Source organism: Fusarium oxysporum, chromosome I, assembly GCF_013085055.1.
Source record: "Fusarium oxysporum Fo47 chromosome I, complete sequence".
Lineage (NCBI taxonomy): Eukaryota > Fungi > Ascomycota > Sordariomycetes > Hypocreales > Nectriaceae > Fusarium > Fusarium oxysporum.
In genome coordinates this window covers 445,553-467,395 of record NC_072840.1, presented here as the reverse complement: position 1 = coordinate 467,395, position 21,843 = coordinate 445,553, and the positions used below count along the sequence as shown (strand labels likewise).

The 21,843-nt window shown below is 47.8% G+C and overlaps 9 protein-coding genes across 9 annotated transcripts; 4 read left to right on the top strand and 5 right to left on the bottom strand.

Annotated features, from left to right (window-relative positions):
• Positions 1-459: 459 nt before the first annotated feature.
• On the bottom strand, positions 460-1,571 carry FOBCDRAFT_194173 (uncharacterized protein; the record flags this gene model as incomplete). The annotated part of the gene is made up of 3 exons (XM_054702614.1): positions 460-1,008; positions 1,060-1,476; positions 1,536-1,571. The coding sequence occupies 3 exons, from the start codon at positions 1,569-1,571 to the stop codon at positions 460-462; spliced, it is 1,002 nt and encodes a 333-aa protein (XP_054558589.1).
• Positions 1,572-2,554: 983 nt separating this feature from the next.
• FOBCDRAFT_194172 (uncharacterized protein) lies at positions 2,555-3,028 on the bottom strand (the record flags this gene model as incomplete). The annotated part of the gene is made up of 1 exon (XM_054702613.2): positions 2,555-3,028. One exon carries the CDS (start codon positions 3,026-3,028, stop codon positions 2,555-2,557), a length of 474 nt encoding a protein of 157 aa, XP_054558588.2.
• A 503-nt stretch (positions 3,029-3,531) lies between these two features.
• Positions 3,532-5,305, top strand: FOBCDRAFT_266438 (cytochrome P450; the record flags this gene model as incomplete). The annotated part of the gene is made up of 5 exons (XM_054702612.1): positions 3,532-3,811; positions 3,865-4,220; positions 4,276-4,890; positions 4,938-5,069; positions 5,123-5,305. The coding sequence occupies 5 exons, from the start codon at positions 3,532-3,534 to the stop codon at positions 5,303-5,305; spliced, it is 1,566 nt and encodes a 521-aa protein (XP_054558587.1).
• A 918-nt stretch (positions 5,306-6,223) lies between these two features.
• On the top strand, positions 6,224-7,190 carry FOBCDRAFT_194170 (uncharacterized protein; the record flags this gene model as incomplete). The annotated part of the gene is made up of 3 exons (XM_054702611.1): positions 6,224-6,355; positions 6,411-6,992; positions 7,041-7,190. 3 exons carry the CDS (start codon positions 6,224-6,226, stop codon positions 7,188-7,190), a joined length of 864 nt encoding a protein of 287 aa, XP_054558586.1.
• Positions 7,191-8,211: 1,021 nt separating this feature from the next.
• FOBCDRAFT_194169 (uncharacterized protein) lies at positions 8,212-8,972 on the top strand (the record flags this gene model as incomplete). The annotated part of the gene is made up of 2 exons (XM_054702610.1): positions 8,212-8,339; positions 8,393-8,972. The coding sequence occupies 2 exons, from the start codon at positions 8,212-8,214 to the stop codon at positions 8,970-8,972; spliced, it is 708 nt and encodes a 235-aa protein (XP_054558585.1).
• Positions 8,973-9,559: 587 nt separating this feature from the next.
• FOBCDRAFT_266435 (major facilitator superfamily domain-containing protein) lies at positions 9,560-11,502 on the bottom strand (the record flags this gene model as incomplete). Its single annotated transcript, XM_059611387.1, has 4 exons — positions 9,560-10,197; positions 10,254-11,223; positions 11,277-11,330; positions 11,380-11,502. The coding sequence occupies 4 exons, from the start codon at positions 11,500-11,502 to the stop codon at positions 9,560-9,562; spliced, it is 1,785 nt and encodes a 594-aa protein (XP_059463739.1).
• A 603-nt stretch (positions 11,503-12,105) lies between these two features.
• FOBCDRAFT_194167 (Saccharopine dehydrogenase-domain-containing protein) lies at positions 12,106-13,583 on the bottom strand (the record flags this gene model as incomplete). The annotated part of the gene is made up of 5 exons (XM_054702608.1): positions 12,106-12,382; positions 12,550-12,989; positions 13,055-13,127; positions 13,187-13,334; positions 13,400-13,583. The coding sequence occupies 5 exons, from the start codon at positions 13,581-13,583 to the stop codon at positions 12,106-12,108; spliced, it is 1,122 nt and encodes a 373-aa protein (XP_054558583.1).
• A 300-nt stretch (positions 13,584-13,883) lies between these two features.
• Positions 13,884-14,393, top strand: FOBCDRAFT_194166 (Alpha/Beta hydrolase protein; the record flags this gene model as incomplete). Its single annotated transcript, XM_031180435.2, has 1 exon — positions 13,884-14,393. One exon carries the CDS (start codon positions 13,884-13,886, stop codon positions 14,391-14,393), a length of 510 nt encoding a protein of 169 aa, XP_031041203.2.
• Positions 14,394-15,513: 1,120 nt separating this feature from the next.
• On the bottom strand, positions 15,514-21,198 carry FOBCDRAFT_194165 (CHAT domain-containing protein; the record flags this gene model as incomplete). Its single annotated transcript, XM_054702607.2, has 1 exon — positions 15,514-21,198. The coding sequence occupies one exon, from the start codon at positions 21,196-21,198 to the stop codon at positions 15,514-15,516; it is 5,685 nt and encodes a 1,894-aa protein (XP_054558582.2).
• Between the last annotated feature and the right edge of the window lie 645 nt (positions 21,199-21,843).

Below are 21,843 nucleotides of genomic sequence, written 5' to 3'. Positions count from 1 at the left end.
AGTATCATCATTAGCTTCGACCATCAATCAGTAGCCATCAATAAGTCCTAACTCAATCTTGTGATTTGCTCTCAACTTTCCGACCATGATGAGTGATGTGGGTGTCGCAACGCTTGAGTTCAGGGCCCACCAATAATGTACGTATAGCCCAATATTCAACGGTATACATGGCATCAATTATGAGAAGGAGCCTCATTCAATTGTGATGCTGTGCAGATCGTAACGGTTTTATGTTGTGATTACAACCGCGGTCTTACTCCAACAACAATCTTATAACTTGACGGCTATCAAGGCTTTCTTTTACCACTTCCAATAAGAGGCTTTTATAATACAACATTAGTATTATATTGTAACTTGATGAACAGAAATCAATGTGTTGCATACTATTATGAGATCTGCATGTACAGAAAGTGCTTTTCAAGAGCAACATCCATAGAGAAGTCCTTGTCTGTTGAGGGTCTACTGGCGTGTCGAGCGATCACGATCCTTTTTGAGCTTATAGTTAGGAAGCTCGTCCGGTTGCCAGTGAACGATCCCCTTCCAGTCGCCCGTAAGAGGGCCCTTCAAGTCTTGCTCTAAGGTACTTTTCGGCAGGCCTAATTTCTCATTCCAGATCCCCAACGGGCGGAAATCACCGATACCATGGCCATCCGAGTCGTAGCTAAAAAGAATAGCTTGGACTTGGTGGCCCAGACCCCAGTTCAAGCCTTTCTTGATGTCCTCTAGGGCTTCTGGCATAACTCTTTCAGAGGTGACATTCTCGACCTGCCATTCCTGGCCGGTCAGCTTTGTCACCACATCAAGGATCTCGTTTTGCGTCACTGTGTAGGAGGCGACGTGGATGTACTGATTCTTTGCTTCTTCGAGACGCTCCGGATTGGTGATGAGCGCGTAGAGAGACTGGGCAGCCAAGTCACGGAGACCCGTGGAGAATGGGACATCGCCACCGTTGTAGATGCGCGCTTTGCGCTCCTTCATGTGAAAGCCCAAAAGTCCATCGATTACACACTATACGTTTCAATCAGCCTTTGAGCTTAATATCCCTATGACAAGACTCACAAAGTCGACCCAAGGATTGCACATGATACCGGTCCAGCTCATGATATCCTGGGTCTTCTCCAGATGCTTCACGATAGACCGCTTCTTAGTCGCGAGCAAAACGCCGTCGGCAAAAGCTGGGTGGTAGGTTCTAACGCCGTACTCAGAGGGGAAGAAGCGCTTAACGCCTGCCTTTACCGCTGCGTCGATGACAGTCTCATGGTCAACAGTGGACTCTGGGGGGAGGAGCATGATGACTACATCCTGTCCTCTCAAGCCTCGTTTGAGAGACTCGGGGCTGTAGTCCGTCGAGATGACATTCAAGCCCTTTGAGAACTTAGCACCAGAGTTATCCCTCGTCAAAACAGAGAGGTGGAGAGGTGAGTCCTTTTGGGCGAGGAAATGGTCCTGGATGACAACTCCTAGGTTACCACTGGCCTGTGAACTGTTCAGTATTATGTATGCAGTTCAATTGGGTTGCCAATAGGTATACATACACCAATCAGTGCGACGTTCTTGACTGGAGGAGACATGGATGTTACTGTAACTGAAATAAAGTGCAGTACTACGTCTAAAGTTTGGCACCGGATGAGCAGCAAGGGGTTTACTGGCGGCGGGTTTTACAAGGACCGATAAGCTTTGTTTTTATCCTCGCTATCTTAGTAAATTCGTTTAGCATGAATCTGACTGTCGCACTGTGCCCACCGAGCCGATGTGGTTCGTCCCATCCGCAGGATCTGAGTCTCAGGTGAGCCTCGACCCTGTTGAGTCCCCACTTCGAGATGATGGCAATCGTCGAAAGTCAGCAATTATTGATACACTTTCGTATGCAGAGGCTCTTGGCTCGTCAATGTCATTCAATTACGATAAACGGGTTCTCGGAGTCCAAAAATTGTCCGGACTCGTAACAATGTCCACCAAGACAAGTCCTGGGTTTCAAGCGGACCCCGAAGCTGGTCTAGCTATGCTGCTATGTGCGGGGCCCCGCCCTTTCTCCCCTTCCCCGCCTCCGTCATGATACGGAGGCGGGATACAAGTCGCTCCACCCGCCTGATGCTAGGTAGATCAGTACGTTGCATTCCGTTCATCTCTTGAGTTGAGTCTGCCGAGTTTATTGTCTCCAATATCAGCTACAGGCTATCTGTGCTCTGGGGAGTCTGTATCATCCGTCTACTATCAGATTGCCATGTAAAATTTCTGCTTTGTGTTTAGTATTATAGCTTGTCAACGATGGCTGTATGTGACTGTCACACGATTGGCTGGTATCAGGTCCTTGAGTCAGTTCTGTAAACTGTGTCGACAAAGAGCTTGATGGACGGTTGCGCTAGGGTAGTCAATATTTATCTTCTAACGGTTCTTCAGTAGCTGAAGGGGACCGCAGGGTAAGTTTTCAAATCTAATGCAAAGCAGGTACTGAATGCCCGCGTACCTTCATGGAACGTCTTTCTGACTTTACATACTCCGTACATCCATAACCCTTTCGGCTTTGACACTATTGGTGTCTGCTACCCTAGAGCTACGCAACAGAGTTACCATGCTTCATATTTGCCGCATCCACCTGCTGTATAACATCCCAATGCTCCACAACCTTGCCATTCTTCCATCGATAAAGGTCAAAGACATGCTCGCCCGCGTCTCCAGGCCAACGCTCAGAGAAGATCTGCGCCACAATATAGTCCCCATCCACCAGTATCCTCTTGAACATCATGTTGAAATGCGGTTCTCCTGGGCCTTTCCAGTTCTTTGCGGCGATAGACTTGAGAACCTTGGATGCTTCGATAATTGAGTCGCGGCCGTCGGCGACCATCTGGCTATGTTGTCTGTAGTTCTCATCCACAAGCTCGAATGTTCTCTTGTAGTCATAGTATTTGAAGGTCGCTAAATGGAGTTCGATGATCTTCTTGGCCATGACTTTCTGCTCCTCGGTATGAGGAGGCTGGTCGGTTAGGCCAGCGTAAATCTGTTCAATTTCTGCTGTATAGTCGCCCATGTTGTGCTGCGGTGTATGTTTGAGTTGGTTTGAGGCTTTGGCAGAAGGGCAGGTAGTTGGCAAGGGTTCTTAGCTAGTTGGGCATCAGACACCTTAAGGTCATTTTGATCTATGGGAAGCTAAGGGGCGGATAATGTTTGGACAAGCATTGGGAAATTCCTATATCGGTGGGGATGAGCATGAATTTGCCAGAAGCAGATACTACGCTTATACCGGTGGGGATCACTTCAAGGGAGATCGCTAGTTCTAATCGAAGGGCTCGCCCGTAGATGAGACAATTGATGAAAGAGCTCGGAGCAGGTTCTACGTGGTCATGGGCAACCCCACCGGCATCCATAATCCCACCGAGATTGACCTCCCATGGTGTCGCGCATACCTCATCTCGCTCAGCCATATCAGAAATCTCTTTGACTGCACTATGTTAAAACCTATAAGATATTTCACCAACTTGAGATACGCTACAATTCTATCAAACATCACTTTCGCCTTCTCAAACACCGATTATGGCATTCTTACGAGATGCTGAGAGTAACCCGACGGTGCAAGCCATCTTCTCAACTTTGAAGCATGTCGATGCCACGGCAGTCGCTGCTGGCTTGCCGTTGACTCTTTTCGGTCTTGCCGTTTCTTACTACTTCATCGCATTACTTTATAGCCTCTTCCTCTCACCTCTGAGAAGTATTCCCGGCCCGTTTCTGGCTCGTGTCACACGTTGGTGGGAGTATCGAGTGGTGAAGCAAGGCCACTCAAACCAAGAATTCATCCGTTTGCACAAGAAATACGGTTAGTCCTTTTTAAGCACCTCCCGACATCCTCTCTAACCCTGAGATACCCAGGCCCCGTTGTACGAGTAGGACCAAACCGGTACAGTCTTAGTCAGCCGAAAGATGTGAAAAAGGTCTATGAATTAGGAGGCAAATACATCAAGGCAACTTACTACAGTCCATTGCTTAGCCCGGTCGTCCACGAGCAGAACATCTTTGCCATCCAAGACAATGGTCTGCACAAGGAGAGGAGAAGAAAGATCTCGCCCATGTACACCATGTCATCCATGGTATCTTATGAGCCAGCTGTAGACGAGATGACACATGTCTGCATTCGCAAGCTAAATCAGTTTGCCAAAGAAGGCCGTTTGGTTGACATTCCTCACTGGATGCAATACTACGCCTTTGATGTTATTGGCGCCATTACCGTTAGTCTTCCCCCATCATCCCCTTTAAAGGTGTTGACTGACCAATGCTATGTAGTTCAACAAGAGTTTCAACATGATGGAGAACGAGGGAGATACCACCGGAATGATAAAGGGCATTCGGGAGGCCAATGACTTTTTAGCATTCTGGGGTATCATTCCCAACCTGGTCCCATGGCTCATCGGCATCGCTACTGCATTGGGTATGACGTCCAACACATCAACGCTTGTCAGCTACGCCCTCAAGCAGATCGACAACACCCGGAAAGAAAACGCCAAATCCACAGTCAAGGGTACCACGAAGTATGACACATTCTTGAAGAAGCTGCTGGAAGGGGAGTCTGAAGGTCGTCTCAAAACGCCCAATCTGCTTGACGCATGCGGTAGCAATATCGGGGCCGGCTCTGACACCACAGCCGTGACACTGAGTTCCGCTCTCTACTACCTGTTCCAGAACCCAGATAAACTCAAGAAGCTGCGAGAGGAGATCGACCAGAAGGCAGCGTATGGCGGTCTCTCGGACCCCGTTACCTTCCAGGAAGCACAGGACATGCCGTATCTACAAGCTGTTATCAAGGAGACTCTGCGTATCCACCCAGCCGTCGGAACGATTCTGCCTCGTGTCGTGCCTCGTGACGGCATGGAACTATCGGGAATCTACTTCCCTGAAGGGGTATGTGATCACGAGCGTATCATGGGCTCATACTAACTCTTCCCCAGACCGAGGTCGGTGTTAACGCATGGGTCTTACATTACGACAAGGGAATCTACGGCCCTGACCCTGAAGTCTTCCGGCCAGAGCGCTGGCTGGGTGACGAGAAGACGAGCATCATGGACTCTATGATGTTTGCAGTAAGTTAATTCCTATTTTTCAGAATATCTCAGAAGACTAATTCTCTTTTTAGTTTGGAGCTGGAGCCCGGACTTGCATTGGTAGGAACATCAGTCTGCTGGAGTTGACCAAGATGGTCCCTCAGATTGTCCGCAAGTTTGATCTTGTCATTGAGGACGCAGACAAACCATTGGACACTTTCTGTGCGTGGTTCGTGTATCCTCATTACAACGGCCGGTTCAAGGTGCGAGAATAAGGAGCATTCATGTTTTCAAGATTGGTTAGTCCAAATATATTTGCCGAGAAAAGCTTTTATAGCACTTTTGTCCGAATGTCTCATGCTCATTCTCCCATACCTTTTATTTATGAATCTGAAATCAAGTTCAAAAGATTAAAATGAAATATATACCTCGTAGGCTGAATTGTGTACTGCAAACCTCACTTAGATTTGCATCCTATTATACCCCTCGGCCTAGAATAGACATCTAAACTTCCGATTACCTATTCAAGATGGGAGACTATCGGAGATGAGGTCCCTACTCTGTTCGTAGAGTTAGTTCACCAGATTCGCTTTTTACTTTATTTACTACAAAACCCCAACGGCGCGATTCATTGAATTAGTTCCTTCTTCATTGTGCGATTCTGATAGGTTACAGAGGGCGAGGCTTTGCCCCGCCACAGTGTAACTACATGTCATGTTCTCCCCCGATTCTGCCAAAGTTGTCACATTCTCACCATTAGATAGATCTCCTTTGATCATTGTGCTTTCAGTATCAAATCCAGGTTTTAGGGAAAGATTCCAGCATTTCGATAGAATTATCGGCTCCACACGAGAGTGTCAGATGACGGTATTAGCGTGGCCGTTCATCCACAATTGGCACAAGTTACACCAGCCGATGAAGGAGCCTCGAGCGCCCAAGCGGCGTTCCACCCTATTACCCACCCACACACACCATCTCACTAACCCCGCTGACAAGTTCAAATCCCACCGGTTACCACCTGTACACGTAACCATTATTGGCTAGAGTGGACAGCCTTGGTGAACTAGTTAACTCAGCTGCCATCTGGGGTACATCTGGGGTGCCTAACGGTCGCTAGAAAAGAACGACAGAGGTTCAAGGTTCGAGCATTCGTTGTGACAAATCTTTACGCTTTTAGCAAAAATTCAGAAAACATGGCTTCTTCTCCGGATCTCCGTATTGGAACAAAGTCGATACGAAATCGAGCCGATTTGGACGACTATGTCTATCATTTCAATGCCAACGACAAAGCTGAATACACCGCGTACTACTCCAAAAATGCAGTGGTAAGTGCCTGTTCTCAAGTCTGCCCAGTTACGTTGCTCATTCTTCTCCCATTAGTTCAGATTCAGTGGTTTTCCCGACAGGACCATTGACGAATTTCTGTCATGGGTGGACGAAATCCATGCTGGTATGCGTGAAACCCTCGAATTGAAAAGGGTAGTATTTGGACAGGACATCGTTGTCACCGAGATGCACACCCAATTCCGAGGCATCAACGGCTATGAAACAGACAATCTCGCTGGCAGATGGGGGCCAGTGTGGCCCGGAAACGGCCCTCTTGTCAAGATGTTTGTCTGGTACACTCTTGACAAGGACGGCCACATCATCCAGCTGACGGAGGACGCTTACCTTGAGAAAGAGGCCTCTAGGGATGTCATTCGTTCCCACGAGGACTTCAAACTTTATCTCAATGCATTCAACACCAACGACTTTGACACTTTCCCGCGGTATTATACATCAGATGTTACCATCATACTCGATGGAAAACAGACTCTACATGGCAGGGAGGAGGCGACCAACTTTTTTCGCAACGCACGCAGTCAAGTGAACGAGGACGTCAACGTCCAGTCCATAATTCTGGACAAGACCGGCATTGCACTAAAATCATACATCAAATTCACCGCTGTTGCGAACATCGAGGTATGGCAATGCCCTTTGGATGTGTACCATGGTTAACTTTACCGATAGGATATCCTGAATTTTGGATCGGGCGTACGGCAGGGAGGAGGCTACGAGGCCCATTTCTTGATTCATTATGAGCTTACTCCTGAAGGAAAGATTCACTATATCACCGCGGCGCAATCTGGAGGAGTTAAGATCTTTAACCCCTCTACATAGTTCATTGCTGCTCAGATTAGAATACAGTTTCATGGGGTTACATAGTCAACAGAGCTTATCTATGTCATTTCAATGGTACCTCGATTAGGTCCATCATTTCTCCGTCTCTCGGTGTCAATCGCACAACTGCTGGCAATACTTGTGTCAGTTGTCTGTATTTCAAAAGGTTTATAGTTGAGTCTCGGATGGGAGGTTGAGACTGCCTCCCATCATGGGCAATTCACTTCCGTTTCTTGACACCTCAATCATTATATGCACCCTGAGCTTTTTAGTAACACAATGCGTTGAAATGCCGAAAATTAAGTAGGATGCCATTGGAAAAGCAGCAAGATGCGGCAATTGATGGACTATTCGAAGAACAGTCTGCTGTATCCCTTTTCGTCAATTACATAGGTCTTGTGATAAACTAAGCTTGTGGAATAAATATCATCTAGCGCTTTGTGCTTATAATGATGCCGGCAGTCGCATGGACAACTGTCAACTCGCGGTCGGGACAGTGGTCTAAAGGGTGTCGTGACTTTTGATACAGCGACTAATGATTACTTCCTCGCTGATTTCTTCAATCAACCATATGTACTTTTACTCACCGTTTCATGTCCCTGCAGTTTTGAGTCCACGATCTAACCAAGTCACAATATATTCGTCCATCTGGAGTTCCCATTGAATACGCAACTCAGAGAATGGCTTTTGGTGGACAAATTGGTGTCCTCACGAACTGTCCCACCCACAGTCTTCTTAAGTGGAGTGTGAATTGGTCGGTGGCTATCCCAAGGCACAAGTTCCAGCCCAGCCCCATAGCATTTGGTCTACTCCACCGGCGATCTCACAACTGCCAGCTAGTGATGGGTGGCAAAGAACCCAACTTATTTCCATTCGTGCCGCGAGAAATCCATTGCTGAATCTGCCTGCATAAAAGATAACTCAGCTAGTTCTACTAGCCGATTTGCTTCCGAGTGAAGATATCGTCATTATCAACACTGGCAACTGTCTTTGACTCATAAATTCATTCTAGCCAATCAATATGGTTGATCTGCATAGCCTCCCAGCAGGATCACGGCCCAATATCGCGATCCGGAACAATGAACCAGACCGCCTGGTACTTGAAAGGCTGAAGCTCCGGGAGCTAGCTGAGGGCTGGCCTGCATACAGGTAAAGCGACCCTTGCATGGTCTTTACAGCAACTAATCAACACTCGTCATTAGAGATTCTTGTGAATGGGAGAACTTTGAGTCTATATTCCATCCTGGAGCCCATGTATATACTACCTGGTCAGGCCGTGTTACCTACAAGGACTTCATCGCTGCATCCAAAGCCGGCATGGATAAGGGCGCTTTTATCATGCATCGGTGTCACGGCTCAAGCACAGATATCAATATCGAAGGAACCCGTGGAGTCACAAAGCTAAAGGCTACTATCACACAGCGCTTCCTGGTAGAGGGCGTGGAATTCGATGTTGAGGCCGACTGCCGCTTTTGCTTCTATTTCGAAAAGATCCAAGGAATCTGGGGCGCCCGCTTAGTTAGGCATTGGTATGAGAAGGATAAGATGATCCTTTGTGACCCATCCAAGTCCCTGCAGGTTACTGTCGATCAGGAGAAGTTGGCTACATATCCACCGGGCTATAAGTATCTTGCATACTGGCAAGAAGCTATTATGGGAGTCAAGGTGTTGCTGGACATGCCTGGACATAGGCGGCATATCGGCACGGTTAACCTCGAAAAACATGACGAGTTGTATTGGTTGGCCAAGAGTTGGCTCGAGGGTGGAGAGATTGAGGGATGAGTTCACTTAAGGTTCGGGAGAGAGGAGTACGTCAAAAGCAGAAATCGCGACATTAAACTGACAAATTTACTTTCCGCTTGATCTATATAAACCTTCTCATACAAATGCATTGCGATGTTTTCATTACTCCTGAGTTGCAACTGACGACACCCCTTCCCGCTTTTGTACTTCAGTGTGGCTGCTTGATAGCCTCAACAGTAAAGTTCCGAATAGAGTTCTGGTTGCCCGTACCATATTGGTTGTCGTACTCCAAGGTCAGGATCCAAGAGTAGGCCCTGATCGGTAAAATTTCACTGATTGGAACCTTTAAAATGTTTCTAGCCATAAGATGCTGCTGCATTGCCACTAAACTCAAGCGTTGGATTGTTAGTGACATTTGAAAGTGCAGAAATCGATTCAAGTGAATTGTTTGCCTATAGGTTTATGCTCCTCCTGGTTTTGAGTAAGCCGAAAAGAATATTGGCCTCTTCCCCTTGAAACGCGATCTGCTAACACAGCAACCCTATTTAGCTGCAACCCATGCAAATGTACCATGTTTGACGCTGAGTGTTGCCAGCAGCCAGGTCTCAGCCAATCAAACTTCCAGGTCAAGCCTTGTCTCGAGGCTTTTCGCTGACAATGTTTGACTCGATATGTTCGGTTGCAGTTACGCTTTTACTCCCATCTTCCAAGCGCTGGCCAAGCCCTCTAGCAATATCTTCCTCAACCGGCGCATCCACGTGCATGTTAAAGCTGTCGCGAGGATCACGGACAAAAAGCGCAAGTATTAACCCAACCGCCGAGACAGCTGCCGCTGTACTCCAGGTGCCGCGGAAAGCTATATGATAAGCTGACCTCAATCCAGCAACCCCCGCCGAGATGACTTGAGGAGTAACACCCCGAATAGCAGCCAGAGCTCGTTGATCATTATTAGCAAGAGCGCTGACAAAGGTTGGTAAGTCCTTGGCAGAGATCCCGAGAGGAATAACCCTTTCGGCGATCTTTTGGGCAAGATGCTTAGACAATGAAGAGTTGAGGATAGCAGTATAAACCGGGAGCGCGACTGAGCCTCCCAAGGATCTTGAGGTCAGGATCAGGCCACTGGTTGTGGCGATCAAGCCAGGCGGGGTGCTTATCTGGCCAGTCGTCACGGCGATGACAAGACCGAACCCAAGGCCAAAGCCCGCCAGGACAGTATAGCCCCACATCGCAGCTAGCTGACCGGGCTTGAGAGTAGCCATACATGCTGAGAAGGAATTTAATTAGCAAAAGTTGAGTGTGTGTAGATGTCGCAAGACTTACCAAAGTAGATGACAAAGAGGGCCATCCCAGCCGTCAAAGGTGGTCGGACTCTCCTTGCCTTGGTAGAGTAGAGACCGCCAATCACCGATGAGATTGCTCCTCCAATGAAAATAAGGGACATCATAGCACCAACCTTCAGAAGGTCACTATCAAAATAAACCGAGTACGCCAGAGGAAGAAAGTTGTTGGCCGCATAGAATGCGAACCCTTCGATGAAAATAAAGACCAGGGCAAGTGCAAAGTTGCGGCTTGTTCGGAAAAGGGCGTGATGGCAGAATCCATCCTTCTTCTTGACCTCCCAAATTACCGTGAGGATAATAAAGACAACGCCAATAATAAATGTGCTGAGGACCGGGGCACTGTGCCAAGAGTACGGGTTGTTGGCCCATGTCAAGCCCACACTGAACATTATCATTCCAATGGAGAAAAGAATATATCCTATCAAGTCGAGAGCCTTGTTCTTTTCCTTCCATGTCAAGGATGACTCGAGGCGTCGTTTGGGTGGGTTGAAGAAGAAGAAGATGGCCACAAAGTTGAAGGCAAAAAGCCCCGTACCAACATACCAAACAACTCGAAAGTTCTCATCATCCTTGCTGACAAGTCCGAAGCCAAGGAGTAATGTAAATATGCCACCAAGTGAATTGGAAATATTGACACCGGCTTGGGCAACCGGTCGATACTGCCGTGGCATGATTTCTGATGCAACTGCATATAACAGTGAAGTTGTCCCCGCCCCAACACCGACCACCAACGATCCGGCAATGGCCATGGTCATGGAAGATGCTCTGCTGATGATGATAGAGCCAGTGACGCAGAGTCCAGTGCAAATCAGGATCGGCCACTTACGGCCCCAAAAGTCCGACGACTGCGCAATGGGGGCTGCCGTAAACGTGCTGCAGATGATCAGGCCTTGAGGGATCCAAATATACTTGTCGCGCCCGCCCAAAACGTTGGCCATGTTTCTGGCAAACTTATATGTTGTCAGTACAATCCAAGACTGTTCCGTTCAAGGAAAACACTTACTGCGCCGGTCGCGACAATTGCAAGGACTTGCGCAAAGCAACCACTGAGTATGGACTAGGTTGTTAGATTGGCCCTGGGACAACGCCGTCTGTATGACTCTTACCAAGTAAACAAGGATACACTTCAAAGTCAGGCCTTGATAGTTCTCGGCCTCGTCCACGGCGAGCAGTTCAACCTCAATCACATTAGACTCCCCATCGGTGTTCTTGTTGCTTTGTTCCGACATGACTTGAACTTGAAATAATACCGGAAATTAGCTTTCGGATATACAAGCTGGGATAACTGGAAGCTAGAGTCATCTTGATTGTGAAGATATGCAGGATGTATTAATAGTTCTTGGGTAAGTGACCAGATCAGTGGAGTTCGGATCTCGTTCTGACTCCCCCGGATTGCACTAAGGGTGGGGCAACGCGGGGAAGCCATCCCCACCCTACAGTGATCTGTAACGTAGATATTCTGTATAATTTTCTGGGTAATAATACAGGACGCCTGATTAGCTTGGGTGGAGAAGAAATTCCTGCTTAAGTAAATATCTAAGCTCTTCTATATACTTGAAAGAAAAGGTGGAAGATCGAACAAGACAATCTGCAGCTGCATAACACTGTGATAGAATTTCGAAGATCTGGGCTTCTGTTCTTACGGGCGGAGTCGTTTAAAACAATTTCGCAAATGCTAAATTAGTAATATACATAACTTGCAGGCCTATAAACAAGAAGCAAGGTAAGGTGTGCGATGCAGCCATCAGCTATTAGGTCTATCAACTCGAAAAAACACTGTTAAAAACACACTTCAGGCAGCATACTAACTACCTACATAGGTATCTCATGGCCTAAGAAACGTCATCGACAATTTCAAATCTAACACCCACATTTCGAAGTCTGCCAATGTATGCATGGCCCAAAGTTGCTGATGTCAAGAAGCCTCCACCCATCTTAATAGCATATGTCTCCTCACCTCGCAGAAGAGTCAATGCAGCTTCTGTGATACAGATGCCGGTGAAAAGATAGATGCTACCATCGAAACCGGATTTTGCAATGGCTCGTTCGCGATTAGGCGTATCGGCAATAGCGACAGCCGTGTTGTGGTAGAATTCCTGCTTTACAGCCCTATGTACTTAGGTTAGTGTGTAGCATTCCATATGACTGTGCTTTGTACTGACTCGGCCTCGTCTTTTTGGGCTACAGGGGAATAACGCCGGAGGAGCCACCGAACAGGAGCAAGTGACAGAGCATACATGAGAATAGTTTATCCCACGTGTCCTGTGAAGGCAGACCAGATGCTACGTGCGGGCTTTAGCTCATCATATTGGAAATTTGGACCGTACAACCCTCCGTCGTCAAGCAAACCCCAGCTTCTTTCCACCAATGGTTTGTCAATTGCAGACTGTTCAAAATCTGTCAAGGGCCCTAGGTACTCATCGTTGCCAACACCTATGAGTCTTGTCCAGCTGCTCAGATGGGGAGGTCGAACAAGCGGCCTATGCTGAACGGGCGAAAGTGCAAAAGGTTCACGGCACTTCGCCATTTGGGAGCTACCGTAGATGTCAAACTCTGACAGAACGGCGTCCATAGAGCCGGCGCTTGGCTGTACCTTGAGCTCAGAGCTGCTCGTTACCTGGAGAGTTCCTGAAGAATAGGTGTTGCGGATGTGAGCGGCTAGAAGGTAAGTGGTGAGATCTGGTGGAGCGCTGCCACTGCCTGTCTGGGGAATAATCTTTTTGAAGTCTTGCATTAGCTTAGGACTCGAAAGGCCTGGTATAATGGCTGAAGTGCACTTACAATCGCACCAGATGCCTTCGCTATCGTATCGAACCGCTCAATCATCTCCTTGTGCCATGGGATTTCTGCAGAGCTGCGACAGTTTAGTTTGACGAAGATAGTTAACGATCGCCAGGTAACTATGAGTCTTACCAGTCCACATAGTGAGTTACGTTTCTTGCACACGCTTCAATAACAGGTGTGCCATATTTCATAAATGGCCCAACAGTCGAGACAATCACTTGAGTTCTCTTGATGAGAGATGTGAGACTTTGTCCCTCCAGTTCAAATAGTTCAACAACTGATTTCGTTAGCTCAAAGTGAAAATGATTATCACTCGTTCTTGAAAGACTAGAGCTTACGTACCGGGTTGTATACGATCAGGATGCAGCGCCCGGAGATCCGAAGCTAGACTGTTTAACTTTGACTCCGAGCGTCCAGCCAATGCCCAACGAAGGTTGGTAGGTGCGTGCTTGGTAAGATGCTCAGCAGCCAGCTTACCGGTATGACCCGTTGCGCCGAGAAGAACTAACTCATAGCCTCTGGACATTTTGGAGTAAGTTATTGCGCCGTATTATTTGGTCTCTACTCTTTCGATGCTGGCATTGAGGAGCTATATGTTCCCTTGACCTAACAGTCGGTCCAGCTTCTAAGTGGCTCCATTTACGCTGGAGCAGAATCATAAAAATGGGATTTGTCAGCAAATTTATTAAGTAGACAGGTTCTAGATACGAAGTACGAATCCGGGTATGATCCCGACTAGACCAGTATAGTAGCGTACCGCCTCGCTTTTGATCATCCTGAGGCAGTCTCAAAAGTGGTCGTAATCGACATTATCCCAACTGCAGCCATGTATCAAGGGTTTGGTGATGTGACGGCTGGACTGAAAGCCTACCACTGGCTTTTCCTCGCTCAACCAGACCCCTTCCCCGAAACAATGATTCAGGGTACCGATAATGGCAAGCACTTCTTAGAACATACCCTCGCAAGTTGGACGAGGAAAAAGACACTTGACGACTTTGATGAGAGGGCACTCGAGGAGTACAGAAACGCGTACTGCAACAAAACAAGGATTCATAGCACCTGCGAGGATTACAGAGCTGGAGCGTTCCTGGATAGGGCCTATGACGAGAAGGACTTGGAAAAGGGAAATAAGATACAGACTCCGATGTTGGCGGTTTGGGGCAACACGGGACTGTTTGCCGAGTCTATGCGAGATAAGTCAGAAGGGCCCCTTGAAATCTGGCAGAAGTATGCCCAAAATGTTTGTGGTAAAGCTTTGGAGTGCGGGCATTTCATCACTGAAGAGGATCCGGAGGGTCTAGCTGAAGCACTGATACCATTTCTGCTAAAGGGGTAGCTGAGAGATTTTACATCCTATCCTTAAGTCTTGAAGCAAACTCAAAACGATGAATGGTAACGCAACGACAAGGACTCTATTCAAGTAACGAACCTCTACTATCGCCCTCCCCACCCCACGGATTCCACATGGCACCTCTCCCATCCGTCAAAATACGGCAACCTATAACCGCCTCCAAGTTTCGATTTCGCTGATCTTACGAGATACTCAAGAATCATTTTGCCCCATACCCATATCAATGTGCCCTCACCAGGGAGAGTCCCATCCTCATAACAATGCCCCACAGGACTAATGATACAACCCCATTCAAACAATTCATGTCCATATTGCTCTACCAAAGCGCGTCCAAGACGATCGATATCAATTACCATGATATCTCCTGATCCAGTCTTATGGTGATACGTTAAACTTCTCCACATCATAGGAGTATCCGGAAACTCTCGGATGATCATCTCTGCATACTTCTTCGTGCGAGCTAGAAGGAAGTGCAGTTTGTCCCAGACTAGCTTTCTGTGTCTTCCATTCAAGGTGACGTTCTGACCTTCGTGGAGCTTCTGTCCGCCGACTTGGAATCCTCGCTGATCCCAGAGACCATTCTGCCATAGTATCAGGTCAGTTCTACCATTGGGTCCCCAGATATCTCGTTCATGTGGTTGCCAGAGCTCTTCCCCGCGTCGCTCAAAGGGGATTATTCGCATCTACTTGTACCAGAACCATTCGGGCCTGTAAGTAGAGCCACCTGCTGAGTGGAAGGCAGTGAATGTCAAGTTGAATGCCGGGATATGGCAGAGACCCATGGGCCACTGCTCTATCTTGTGAAGTTTGGGGAAGGCCATGTCATGGCCGAACTCATGACAGACACACGTGGCTGCTCGCCTGTCGACAGAGTCGCCGAATGACACAACTCGGCGGCCCTAGAGCCATCCAAACTCACCATAGCTTCTCAGCTTGTAAATGGCATCCATCGTATCTCTCGGTACCTCTCTTCTTCTGCTGGGGACAAAGAGATGGCCCTTTCGGTCCAGATGGAGAAGTGTTTAATTCCGACACTGCAATTAACATACAATATTTCTATCTTGATAAGAAATATAAATCCCTCTATTAATCGTTGTTGTAAAGACTATCTACTTCCATGATACACATAAGCGACCCAAGGAGCAGGTCTTTCATTCTCATCCTCATCCAGCGGCACAATATCCCTTGCCGATCGCACGTCGTTCAACCCGTCTCCAAGTCCTTTCTTGTCATTCTTGACGTTTCCAATCGAAGTATCGAGACCCTTTTCGACCGTTCGCATACGCGCTTCTGCGACCCAATTGTCACGAATCTTCCGAACAGCTTTATGCAACCCCCGGCATACAGACTGGTCATCCATGCCAGAATCTCTCAGCTCCTGGTAGACTGTCTCCGCAACATCAACGCAAGCCTCATCACCGACTTCCCAGAGCGTTCCTACCACGTGCCTAAAACCAGCCAATCGGCATGCACTAATCAAGTGCAGACTCTCATCTAACAGGCGTTTGTCTTTGATCTGGCTCGTTCCACAAGCTGAAAGATATGCCAGGAACGGTGGATTGTCGCGCAGTTTGAGATTCAACAGATCAGACACTGCCAGTGACTGTGTCTGCCAGTCTTCAAGACGTAGTTGGCTCTTCAGCGGGTTTGACTCGTCCGTCTCGCCGTGACCAGCAAAGTGAAAAATGTCACAGTCTTTTAACTGCGCGAGAACTTCTTGAGTTTGTCTTCTTGGTTCCACGGTACAGAGCTCCATCGACTGGCATAGATCCCGAACAATCGATAGCTCCTTGGGAGCATGCGGGAGGTTGGAACTCCCTGGAGTTCTCTGCATGGCAACTAAAACCGCCTTTGTAGAGGAGTTCCGTTTATCCTTCGCTCCCCCTTCTAGAATAGCGTTCAGCGATGAGCTGTAGGACGACATGACTCTGTCTATGACGGTGCGGCCAGTTTTGTCTTGGTGATAGCCAGCTGCGTGCAACGGAAAGCGACTCAATGCTCCCGTAGGTATCCAGCATATCTGCGACCACTCACTAGAGGGCACCTCCGCGTAACCAAGATGTTCAAGAATAGGACCCGCGATTGTATCCCAGAGCCATTCTAGAGTGTTTGGGCTTGCAAAGTTTCCATCGCGGAGTCTTCGTTCTATTTGTTCCTCGGACAGCTTAGGCAGGTGCATGGTCTCAACTACGTGTTTAATAATGAAAGCATCACACCGAAAGCTGACATTAATAACCACAATGGGACCGTTCTTCGTAAACCCTGTGAATCCGGTGTTGTCTGGTTTCAGACGTGTGCTAAAACTCTCCATGAAGTCGTCGACAATCTTGCTCGCTTCTAGCCTCCTAGTAAGTTCCGCGGTGCCAGACCTAGGGTCATCGGAAATGAGACCTGGTAGCTGTACAGGATCCTCAAGTCGTCCTATACTGCTCAATAGCGTCTGTTTGTACGTCGGCTTCAGATCTGCAAACTTCCGACTGTCAAAGTCAAGACGAAGATCATACAAAAGGTCCGCAGCAACTCCCCGACCCCTTTCTAGCAGAGCTAGACTAGCCCCTTCAGGTTTCCCGTCTTGAAGCGAAAAGGCGGCGGCGAAAGATGCGAGTCCACTGATTCTGGAAAGAAGGGCTTGGGCTTCCGACCATCGCAGGTAACGAGGTGTGTAGGCAGGGATGAGTTCTAGTGCGTACTCGGCAATCTTTAAGCCTTTCTCCCAGTTCCCGAGAGTTTTGTACGAGTCCATTAGTCGTTGTGCAAGCACCAAGCTGTCTGATATGTTTGCAACTGGCATGAAAACCCAGAAGTCGCTTTCATCGGCGTCGATTGCCTTGAGAAGATCATTCTCACATTTCGTAGCCTTGTATTTGGTCGTGTAACAAAGCCCCAGTAGGCCTGCGATATCGACAACTTGGGAGGCTTCTTGTGCTTCAACATCCACAGCGTCCTGTGCATAGCGAATGGCCTGCTCGAGATCATCGAGAGTGCCACCGTAATGATGTTTCGCGAGATAGCAATTTGCCAGATTTTGGAGCACCTGAACAACGTCTGAGATTTCCGTGTACTTTTGAGTAAGCTCGAGAGCCTGTTTCAAATTAGATACGGCCAGCTTCATATCCCCCGGCGCCTTTGTCAACTCGAAACGAATAAGATAGGCACTACCAAGCCAAGGAATTGTGATATATTCTCCGAGAGGGGAGTTGAGATATAGCTCGATGGCAGCGTCAATGTCTTTGATGTCCCTCGTAACCATGAACTTGGAACGGTAGGCACTGGCTAGGCCGGGGATCAGTTCCTTTTCATAGAGATTCTGATCTTTTGCCTGTTCAAGTAGCTTGATGGATTCTTGTAGATCATTTTCGTCCTTGAATACTCGGTAGGAGATAAGCTTAGAGCATCCAAGATGGCGTAGCCACTTTGCACGTTCAACCTTACTCTCCCCTGCCAGGTGGAGACATTCCTGGTGTACTTCCACTGCCATCTTCAAATCATCAAGCTTGTAATTGTAGAATAGCTTGTCCGAGTATAAATAGCCAAGACGACCCAGAACATCAGGGCGCAGAGGATCTTCCGAAGAGAGGTGACTAATGAGATCTCGGAATTTCGAGATGGCCATATCGAGATGACTAAGGCGATCTTTTTGATCCTCTTCGCCGCAGTCAGATGCTATGGACCTCTTGTAGTACTCCTCGTAACATCGCCCAATGATGTAAAGTCGTGCAGAGTGCGTGATATGGTCCTCTTGACTGAAAGCGAGCGACGAAGTCGCAGCATCCAAAGCCAGTGCGAGGTAGTTCTCATCTTCTGCCTCCTCGTAGTACTTAAAGTATTGCTCTGCAACAGCAAATAGCCGAGGGTGACAGTCCAGCTTGTCTGGTAGTAAAGCATACACACTTCTTTTGTTGCGGGGCCTGAAAGTCCCTTTCGTGTTGGTACCAAGATGGACGGTGTAAGCCCCATCAGGAGAACTTCGAATCCAGTTGAAATATGCCTTGTCCCTCTTCAGTCTTTGTATACATTTACGAGCCTCTTGATGAAGTTCTTGAGACTGATCAAGATCGCTCACAATACCCTCCCTGAGATACTTGTGCTGTAAGCAGAATGATAACCGATCTGATGCCAAGTATCGATTAGCATAGTCCGGGATTGTGTCTCCAAGTGTCAGGTTATAAGCCTCAACGCCGCAATCGATCGCCAAATTGAGATCAGGGGACCTCCCCGTCTTCATGAATCGTCTGTGAAGGGCCATAGATAGAATTGAAAGATAAAATGGTCTGCCAGGGTGATCCTCTGGCGAGAGATCCGCGGCCTTCTCCACAGACTTGATCATCTCTTCTAGATCGGAGGCGTTATTAGAAGTTACCAGGCTAGCTTCCAAGCAGAGCACGAGGCAGCATAAGTGCCAGGGCAGGTCTGGGCTGTCTGGTGGAACTAGCTCCAGACCTTCTCTTGCATATCGCGTTGCTAGGTCGTTCTCATCTCCTCCCATGAGCATCAACGCCAGGCTACTGATGTAGCGTGACCTGAGCTCCCGAGTGTTCGTCCTGGCCTCCAGGTGTTCGTACAGCTTATTAGAAAGCTGGTATGATTTCTCGGTATCGAGAATATATGGGATATACACGCGGTCACCTCTGAAGCACCAGATGGAGCGACCATCAACATTCCTCGTTTCTCTTTCCATATCCATTGCCTCCTGGAGGTGTTCTCGATTGCCTGTCGTGATATATAGCTCAGAAAGCAGCGACGTGAGATTAGCATGAGAAAGATAACGAGTGAATTGGCCAGGCTGTAGATTTTGTCTCTCCAGTTCAATAGCTTCCTCCAGAGCAGACAGCGTCGGCGTCCTCAAGTATTGCTCGTGCAGTGCTATTGCAAGTCTATGGCGAATGATACAATGGTGATTAGGGTATCTGTTTGGGAGTGAGCTTTCAGCAAGTCTTGCCAGCTCACCTGCGGCTGCTGGAAGCGTAGCTTCGTCTGTTATGCGGTACTTCCAGAGGAGACACTCAACCAATTTGCTTAGCGGTTTGGTTGAAGCGTGTGACATGGTCGAATCTCGCATCATTTGTAATAGATCGATCATGTGATCAACATCGGATAATGTCTTGCTGACGCGACACTGCTGGTAGATTGCTTCGCCGAAATTGTTTAAGGCTAGCGCATAGTCTGGATCGTCTGCTTTGGCCGTCTCGAAAATACTCGTTCCGATGTTGACGGCTTCAGTGAGGTCGACTAAGTCTCCAGTTCGCTCGTGCTGGAAGCAAAGACAATGCGCCAGCTGCAGGGAATACCGCCTATGGTCTGCTGAATCTGTTTCTGACTCCTGAACCAACCGCCGAAAAATTTGTTTTGCCTCCACAAGTAAGTACTGCAGAAAGTCGAACTCGGAATATAACTGCATTACGCGGCTACCCAGACTGCTCCGCAACGCTTGACTAGGCACCAGTTCGACCATCCGTCTCAGAATATTCACAACATCCTGAAGATCGCCACCCATGCCTTTCACTTCATATCGTTCATATTGCCGTCTACAAAGTTCATGAAGGGAATCCATTCGGCTCGTGCCAAATAGTTGGATGCATGCAGGCCACTCGATGGCCTCAGCAAAGTGTGATTGGTCTGCTGTAGCCTCAGTTCTGCAGACCCAATCACTTGCCAGCATGCTGAAGAGTGTAGCTTTTGATTTTGGGCCCGGAGTAAAGAGAATCCTGGCCACGGTCGCTGCTGAAGCCATCGAGTCATCAAGATCCGCCAAATCACCAGTCTGCTGATACCGAGTATATAACAAGCCACTCCTAAATCTGTGGCACCTGACACTGAGCGACACTAGGCTTCCACGTTCCGAATCTATTGCTCTTTTGGAGTCCTTGACGCTCTCGTTGATATGTTCCACCATCCCACTTAAACAGTAGAGGAGGTAGAAAGCTTCAGCACGGTACTGCAAGATTGTCTTCTTTCTATCGCCTAGAGACTCCAACAATATTTCATCGCAGACGTCTATGACTTCAAGTATATCAGACTCGTCCCAGGTAGCAGGAATCCGTGTAAGAAGGGCCTCTATGAGTGTTTCTGAGGGACCAAAGTTGGCATCGTCGGAAGCAGTTCTGCATATTTCGACAGCTTTATCAATGTCTTCGATTGCTTTGCTCAAAGAATATCGATGAAGAATATTTGAACCAAGGTGGTCCAGCCATTCACCCCGAAGGGGAAAGTCATCAGGGATGAGCTCAAATGCAGAATGTGACTTATCAATGCCTTCGTCTACGTCCACAAAGGCTGAATCCAGATCTGACTGCTCAAAGGTTTCATCTCCATGACCAAAGCTGAGCATGTGGTAGGTGTACGGAGCTCCCTGCGCAGGAAGTGGATAAACATGCTGTTTTACAGCTCTGATGGAATACTTCATGTCCCAGACAGCTTTCTTGCGGCGAAACCGGAGGCACAGCATATCTCCCAGAACCAGCAGACACTTGGCACGTTGGAAGCCAGTGCTAATGTAGTCTAAGGCCTTTCGCTCCAACTCGATTGCATCATTCAAAGACTTTTCTGTTCCGAACCGTAGATAGTGTTGCAAAACGAGCCTCGAAAGCTCACAAAACATTCTTCTTTCTTGAAGATGTGTCGGTGTTGAGGCGAGAGCATTCGTTCGCGATTCGATCTCTTTGTTGAGCCATTCGTCGCTCAGATCAGGGTCAAACCAGTCCACGGTTTGACTATGTGTGTCATCGGGGGCATGATATACATTAGGGCGGTATGTGAAGATCGAATCTTCAGCTTTGTCTTGAGGTTCCATTCGCTCAATCTTTACTTAGCCGCCGTTGTTGCCTATTCAAGTTTGTATGCATAAGAAGCGGGGTAACAAGAAATGTGTTGAGGGAAAAGGTGAACTGAACATATGATGCAATGTACGGAGATGAGGAAACATAGAAGTTTTTGTCGGCAACACAAAGATACTTGCCTGTTGAAGAATAAGGTCGAATTGTGATGTAAGGAAGTCAGGGACGCACGTAACAGTTGGCATCCAATGGCTTGTTCAGCCGCACACGTGCTGATTGCTGATATGCCAGATAAAGTGTTTATATTAATAATTCCGGTGACCGTTATGGCCTCATAATATAACAATTTTATTTATTTATTAAATTATTCGGCCTGATTCCTGTTATTAATAGATCATTGATTGCCATGGAGGTCGACGTAGGGTAAATCGACGTGCTTCCCGTATCAACTGAAGTCATTTGTTATCAGTCAGTGGTGGACCTACCAAGATAAGATAACGAGGTAAGATAAGGCTGACGGATTGTTGTTGTTGTATTCCTGTAGAAGACAAGAGATCGCGAGGCTGACTAGTTCATAAGGCAGTAAAGATAGATAAGATCTAATAGTATTGCAAGATGTTTTGCCGTTCACCGATTTATTTATTTCTTCGCTGTGTGTGCAG